The 7,778-nt window shown below is 45.1% G+C and overlaps 1 protein-coding gene across 1 annotated transcript; it reads right to left on the reverse strand.

The window, feature by feature from the left end:
- Nucleotides 1-857: 857 nt before the first annotated feature.
- Nucleotides 858-4,176, reverse strand: gpr142 (G protein-coupled receptor 142). The gene is given in 4 exon segments (XM_029697429.1): nucleotides 858-1,013; nucleotides 1,015-1,677; nucleotides 2,004-2,161; nucleotides 4,032-4,176. Coding segments are annotated over 4 exon segments (1,122 nt in total).
- Nucleotides 4,177-7,778: the final 3,602 nt, after the last annotated feature.

Below are 7,778 nucleotides of genomic sequence, written 5' to 3' on the forward strand. Positions count from 1 at the left end.
AAATAGATAGATGAGCCATTCACTTTAAGTAGCATGCACATTATGAAAGCATCATCTCTTTTCACAGTGTCTCTTCTCTCTATGTGTTAACTAAAGCACCATGTTCATCTGCAGCCACCAAGACCAAATAATGTCCATATGGCATTCTTTCTTTTTTTTACCAATATAAACAATAGCATGTTACATAATTACAACTAGCTTCCATATATGGAAAGTAACATAAAGTCAAGCCAAGCACTCGTAATATCACAAGCCAAATTTTCCCCCTAACAAAAAATAAATACTTTGTGCCATTTTAATCTGATTCCCGCTGGACATAATAAATAACATGTTGAATCAGAAAACATTCTGCTTGTTTTGAGTCCAACAACAGTTCAGTAAAAGTCTGGAATGCACTCTGTGGTTCTCTGTGGTTCAGAGGTCATAAGTGCTTAGGGCGACCGTGGGATAGGGGGATGGATGGTGGGATGGAGGGATAGAGAGATGAGGCAATAAGAGGAAGGGTAAAGGGGGTTGATCTGGGGTCTCAGGGTGAAGGTCACATGGTTCGTGTGATGAGGGGAGGGTTTGGTCTCAATTAAGGGGGTGTCTAACCTTTAAGGTCACTTGGTCCGTGGGATGGGGTGTTGGGGGGACAGTGGGATGGGGGGATGGAGCGGACGGATAGAGGGATGGAATAGGAGACGGACGGAAGAGGGTACAGGGTTTGTCTCAATTGGGGAGGTCCCGTAGTTAAGGTCGAAGTCACATTGTTCATGGGCTGTAGGAATGGCATAATAGAGGGGATGGAGAGATGTGGTGGACTAGGGGGTTGGTCTCAATTAGGGGGGGTCTCATCTCAGGATTAAGGATCAAGGTCAGGGCCACATGGTCTCGTTAGCTCTGCAAGGTGTTAGGGGGGTGCGGTTGGTGGTCTCGATGTGAGCGTTTGTCCCGCTAGACAGCAAGGAGGTAGAGGCTTTGGCGGGGGCCTGCTGGTTGTGGATTATCCTTCGGTGGTACAACGGACCCCCCCCTGAGCAACAGAACATCCCTCACGGCCGCTCTGAATGGCTTACTGACGAAACAGTAGAGGAAGAAGTTGACCGCAGTGTTGAGCATGGCCAGCATGTTAGACAGGTCATAGGCCAGGTGGACCCGCCAGTCCTTGTGGACCGAGGACACGTATAGATGATAGATGACCACTATAGTCCTGGGGGCCCAAAGGATGGCGAATGCGGAGGTAATGGCGAGCAGCATGGCGGTGCTCTTACCCAGGCGCCGCTGCGGGGCCAACCGGGCCCCGCTACCACCACGCTCGTCCTGGCACGGGACCTGTCTCTGCCGTGCCTGCAGCCGGTGAATGATCAGCAAGTTCAGAACCAGGAAGATGCTACACGGCAGGAAGTAGATTATCGTCACGTGTGTCCATATGAGGGCAGAGTCCAGGGAAGTGGGTGGGCGGGCGACACGCCACATGTCAGACCACCAGAAGAACGGTATGCCTGACAACAGCGCCAGGAAAAAGACGACAGTGATGATCCGCCACGCTCGTGCCGGGTAGCTGATCTGGCGGTGGAGGAGCGGATGGCACAGCGCCACGTAACGGTCCACGGTTAGGGGTACAGTGGCCCAGATGGAGGCGTGATTGGCAGCAAACTCTGCCATGCTAACCGAGCGCAGCAGGAGGGTGGGAACCTAGAATACAATTAAACACAAAAACTACATTTTATGTGAGAAGTCAGGACAAAGAGAAAGGAAATTCACATGAGCAGCAAAACGACAACATTGATCTACTGTACTTTAAACAACATGTAGGCAGGTCGATTAGAATTCAAACTTTCTCCCAAAACAGATCACTACACCTTTATCGTCCATTCATTACAACAAACAATAAAATGTTGTCCTTTGCTCATTTCTCAACCTAATTGTGCCCACTTTTCTTCAGTGCACTGTCAGGGATTTGAGCTGGCAATCCTTTAGCTATACGTCCACCTCCTTAACCACTGGATTACTGTACCTACTTCACGGTGGAACACAGCTGTTTCTAGCAGAAAGCCCACGAAGATAATGAAGAGCTGGGAGAGGATGTCAGAGCCGGTCAGAGCCAGCAGGTACACATGCATAGCCTTCTTAGTACGGGCTGCCAGCCGGGATAGAGCCACCGCAGTCAGTATGTTTACTGATAGATTGAAGGGGGAGGGAGTGGAGAGAGGCAGGGAGGGAGTGGGGAGGCAGAGAGAGGGAGAAGGGAGAGAGGGGAGGCAGAGAGAGGGAGGGGGGATAGAGAGAGGGCAGGGTGGAGAAGGAGAGGGGGAAGAGGGAGAGAGGGGAGGGAGAGTGAGTAAGAGAGCGATAGAGAGAGAACATTTATTTAAACACCATTTGAAGTCCATTATACACTACATGACCAAAAGTATGTGGACACCTGCTTATCAAACATCTCCTTCCAAAATCATGGGCATTAATATAATTCATCCTGAAGGTGTTCGATGGGGTTGAGGGTCAGGGCTCTGTGCAGGCCAGTCAAGTTCTTCCACACCGATTTTGACAAACCATTTCTGTGTGGACCGCGCTTTGTGAACGACCACATTGTCATGCTGAAACAGGAAAGGGCCTCCAAACTATTGCCACAAAGTTGGAAACACAGAATCGTCTCATGGTATGCTGAAACATTAAGATCTCCCTTCACTGAAACTAAGAGGCCTAAACCGAAACATGAAAAACAGCCCCTGTCCAATAGTGGCAAGCTTTACACCACTCCAGCCAACTCGCATTGCGCATGGTGATTTTAGCGTTGTGTGCGGCTGCTTGACCATGGAAACCCATTTCATGGAGCTCCCTACAAACAGTTCTTGTGCTGACGTTGCTTCCAGAGGCAGTTTGGAACTCGGTAGTGACTGTTGCAACTGAGGACGAACGATTTTTACGCACGATGCGCTTCAGCACTCGATGGTCCAGTTCTGTGAGCTTGTGTGGCCTGTCACTTCACGGCTGAGCCAGTGCTGCTCCTAGACATTTCCACTTAAAAATAACAGCACTTACAGTTGACCGGGGCAGCTCTAGCAGGGCAGAAATTTGACAAACTGACTTGTTGGAAAGGTGGCATCCTATAACGGTGCCACGTTGAAAGTCACTGAGATCTTCAGTAAGGCCATTTTACTGCCAATGTTTGTCTATGGAGATTGCATGGCAGAGTGCTCGATATTATACACCTGTCAGCAATGTGTGTGGCTGAAATAGCAGAATCTACTAATTTCAAGGGGTGTCCACATACTTTTATACATATAGTCTACTTGGCTCATGCAGTATTACCGGAAGATATTCTATGGAGGAGGAAGATATTTGTTCTCAGGAAGCAGATAGTATTTCCAAGAATCCTATTTTTATAGCCTGGCTGCCGTAACAGTGTCTGTGTGTATGTGTATGTGTATGTGTGTCTGTGTGTATGTGTATATGTGTGTATGTGTGTTTGTGTGTTTGTGTGTATGTGTGTCTGTATGTATGTGTATGTGTGTGTTTTTCCAGTAGTGTTACATACAGTAGCTGCATAGATTTCAGCTGTATTTATATGTAATCAGCTATCATTGTCTGGGTTTCTTTTCGGCGACTTTCAACAGCACGACAATCCCACTAAAAACAATTGGTGCACATTCTGTCTTCAGCCCTCTGCTCCAACCCACAGACCTCTCAGTCCCCACTGGGAGTAATTAGTCCACTGTGCCAAATGTCATCTGGAGGATTCCGAGCGAGGGAATGCAGGAGGCTGATCTCAGATGAGCCCTCTAGTCTCCTGCTTCCCCTCCCTCCCTACAACCATCCCTGCCTAATGTTGGATCAATAGCACATCACTGTGATCGGCACGTCTGCCGATGTTGTAGCCCCACAACGACACCGACAATGACAACACAGTTTACTTGAACTGAACACAATCCATTAATGTGACTGTTGTTTTGTCTTGTTGCTCAGGAACGTTGGCGTGTTCATTTTGGAGACTGAGACAGTGTGTGCGTGTGCCTGCATGTGTGTGTGTACTGTATGCGTGCGTGTACCTGGTACTCCCACACAGAGGAGGGAGCTATAATAGATTACAGGGAAGAAGCCCAGGACACATGTAGACCTCTGCAGATCCTCGTCTCCTGGTTTCAGGCCCTGCTCTGAAGAGCTGGGCACTGTGATGTTGGGCCAATCAAACATGACCTAGGTCGTTCTCCTGGAAGAGAGAGGGAAAGATTTGAAGGGAGGGTGGTAAATGGGAAAAGAGGGAGGAAGGGAGATGGAGAGACAAAGAGATGGAGGGAGGGAGGGAGATATAACTATTACTATAAAATAACCATAAAACTATAACTATAAAATGACACTGAACAAAAATAGAAATGCAACATGCAACAATTTCTACAATTTTACTGAGTTACAGTTCATATAAGGAAATCAATCAATTGAAATGATTTCATTAGGCCCTAATCTATGGATTTCACATGACTGGGAATACAGATATGCATCTGCAAAGTTGCTGGATATTGGCGGGAACTGGAAAAAGCTGTCGTACACGTTGATATAGAGCATCTGGTGAGTATGCAGGCCATGGAAGAACTGGGACATTTTCAGCTTCCAGGAATTGTGTACAGATCCTAGTGACATGGGGCTGTGCATTATCATGCTGAAATATGAGGTGAAGGCGGCGGATGAATGGCCTCAAGACAATAGGCCTCAGGATCTCGTCATGATATCTCTATGCATTCCAATTGCCATCAATAAAATGCATTTGTGGTTGTTGTCTGTAGTTTATGACTGCCATACTATAATCCCACCATGGGGCACTCTGTTCACAACGTTGACATCAGCAAACCGCTCGCCCACATGACGCCATACACGCTGTCTGCCATCTGCCTGGTACAGTTGAAAACGGGATTCATCCGTGAAGATCACACTCAGTATACCAGTCAAAAGTTTGGACACACCTACTCATTCAAGGGTTTTTCTACATTGTAGAATAATAATGTTGATGTCTTCACTATTATTCTACAATGTAGAAAATAGTAAAAATTAAGAAAAAAGAAATGAGTAGGTGTTTCCAAACTTTTCACTGGTACTACATATATATATATATATATATATATATATATATTTGAGGGCTGAGAGAACAGAGGGTGTGTTGTTAAGTGTTTGGAATGCAGCCATTGACTGACCAGGTGAATCAAATCAAATAAAATACAATTTGATTAGTCACATGCGCCGAATACAACAGGTGTAGACCTTACAGTGAAATGCTTACTTACGAGCCTCTAACCAACAATGCAGTCAAAAGAAAGTATATATATACCAACAATGCAGTTTAAAAAAATTATACATATATATATATATATACACACACACACACTACCGTTCAAAGGTTTGTGGTCACTTAGGAATGTCCTTGTTTTTGAAAGAAAAGCACATTTTTGGTCCATTAAAATAACATAAAATTGATCAGAAATACAGTGTAGGCATTATTAATGTTGTAAATGACTATTGTAGCTGGAAATAGCTGATTTTGTATGGAATATCTACATAGGCGTACAGAGGCCCATTATCAGCAACCATCCCTCCTGTGTTCCAATGGCACGTTGTGCTAGCTTATCCAAGTTTATAATTGATCATTAGAAAACCCTTTTGCAATTATGTTAGCACAGCTGAAAACTGTTGTTCTGATTAAAGAAGCAAGAAAATGGTCCTTCTTTAGACTAGTTGAGTATCTGGAGCATAAGCATTTGTGGGTTTGATTACAGGCTCAAAATGTCCAGAAACAAAGACCTTTCTTCTGAAACTCGTCAGCCTATTCTTGTTCTGAGAAATTAAGGCTATTCCATGTGAGAAATTGCCAAGAAACTGAAGATCTCGTACAACGCTATGCATTACTCCCTTCACAGAACAGTGTAAACTGGCTCCAACCAGAATAGAACGAGGAGTGGGAGGCCCCGGTGCATAACTGAGCAAGAGGACAAGTACATTAGAGTGTCTAGTTTGAGAAACAGATGTCTCACAAGTCCTCAACTGGCAGCTTCATTAAATTGTACTCGCAAAACAGCAGTCTCAATGTCAACAGTGAAGATGCGACTCCAGGATGCTGGCCTTCTAGGCAGAGTTCCTCGGTCCAGTGTCTGTGTTTTTTTGCCCATCTTAATCTTTTATTTTTATTGGCCAGTCTGAGATATGGCTTTTTCTTTGCAACTCTGCCTAGGAGGATAAAATTATGGTCAGATTTGCCTAATGGAGGGCGAGGGACAGCTTTGTATGAGGGACAGCTTAGATACTCTTCCTAAGACGAGCAAAACCTCGAGACTTCCTTAGATATCGTGCACCAGCTGTTATTTACAAAAATACATAGTCTGCTGCCCCTTGTCTTACCAGACACCGCTGCTCTGTCCTGCCGGTACAGCAAACAACCAGCCAGCTGTATGTTGATAATGTCGTCGTTCAGCCATGACTCCGTGAAGCATAAGATATTACAGAAATCCAGGTGAAAGCTATGTTCCCTTATTGATGTCACCTGTTAAATCCACTCCAATCAGTGTGGATGAAGGAGAGGAGACAGGTTAAAGAAGGATTGTTAAGTCTTGAGACAAGGATTGTGTATGTCTGCTATTCAGAGGGTGAATGGGCAAGACAACGGATTTAAGTGCCTTTGAACGGGGTATGGTAGTATGTGCCAGGTCCACAGATTTGTGTCAAGAACTGCAAGGCTGCTAGGTTTTCCACACTCAACAGTTTCCCATGTGTATCAAGAATGGTCCACCAACGTTGGTGTAACTCAACATTAGGAAGGTGTCCTTAATGTTTTTAATGTGTACTCGAGCAATACAATTTGATTTGTGATTGTGATGACCATGTAAAAGGTTCAGTGAACAGTGATTAAGGATGTTTTCCAGAGGAAAACTGTGTTAATGATGGTGAGTGAGGCCATACTGAGGCCATGGAGTTTTGACCTCCCCCTCTGTCTGTCTATCTGTCTGTCTGTCTGTCTGTCTGTCTGTCTGTCTGTCTGTCTGTCTGTCTGTCTGTCTGTCTGTCTGTCTGTCTGTCTGTCTGTCTGTCTGTCTGTCTGTCTGTCTCAACTGTGTTAAGTGGGGTGAAAGTGGAACATGGAGTTGGTCAATTAGACTGAGCTGAGCTCACAACAACAGATGGACAGGAATGACCCCATCAGTGGTGCTACGCTACGCTCCATGATGTCATAATTTCAATCTATATCTCCTTTCCTCTCTCTCTCTCTCTCTCTCACACACTGCCCTCCTCATCCCCTCTCTCCTTCTTACACACACACACACACACACACACACACACACACACACACACACACACACACACACACACACACACACACACACACACACACACGTGTGGTAGTAGCAGGATTTACAGCTTGTAGCATAATGTCAATGTAGCGTATCGGATCTGAATAGGTTGCTCCTGCGGCATTCGGCATTCAACGGTTCCCTGTCTTTATAATTTGTGGTGTGCTTTATCAGTGAAGGTGTTCTCTCTCTTTCTCTCTGTAGGGCAGTAATATTGACTCTTGTCTTTTTCATCTCTCCTCTAGGCTATATGGTGGAGTTATATTTCAGTACAATATGTCATCAAAGCGGCTTTGCAGATCAGAGATGTGTGTTTAGCCATTTTAATGAGCCACACGGTCAGCATTTTGTTGTCTCCGATAATGTTGATAATGGAAATGTTATTGTGTCTAACACAAAAAAAATCACTCTCAATTCTGCCAATTAAGCCACATGATAGAAATTCTTTAAAATGGATGTAAGACT

The sequence above is a fragment of the Salmo trutta genome, chromosome 18 (assembly GCF_901001165.1).
Source record: "Salmo trutta chromosome 18, fSalTru1.1, whole genome shotgun sequence".
Taxonomy (NCBI): domain Eukaryota; kingdom Metazoa; phylum Chordata; class Actinopteri; order Salmoniformes; family Salmonidae; genus Salmo; species Salmo trutta.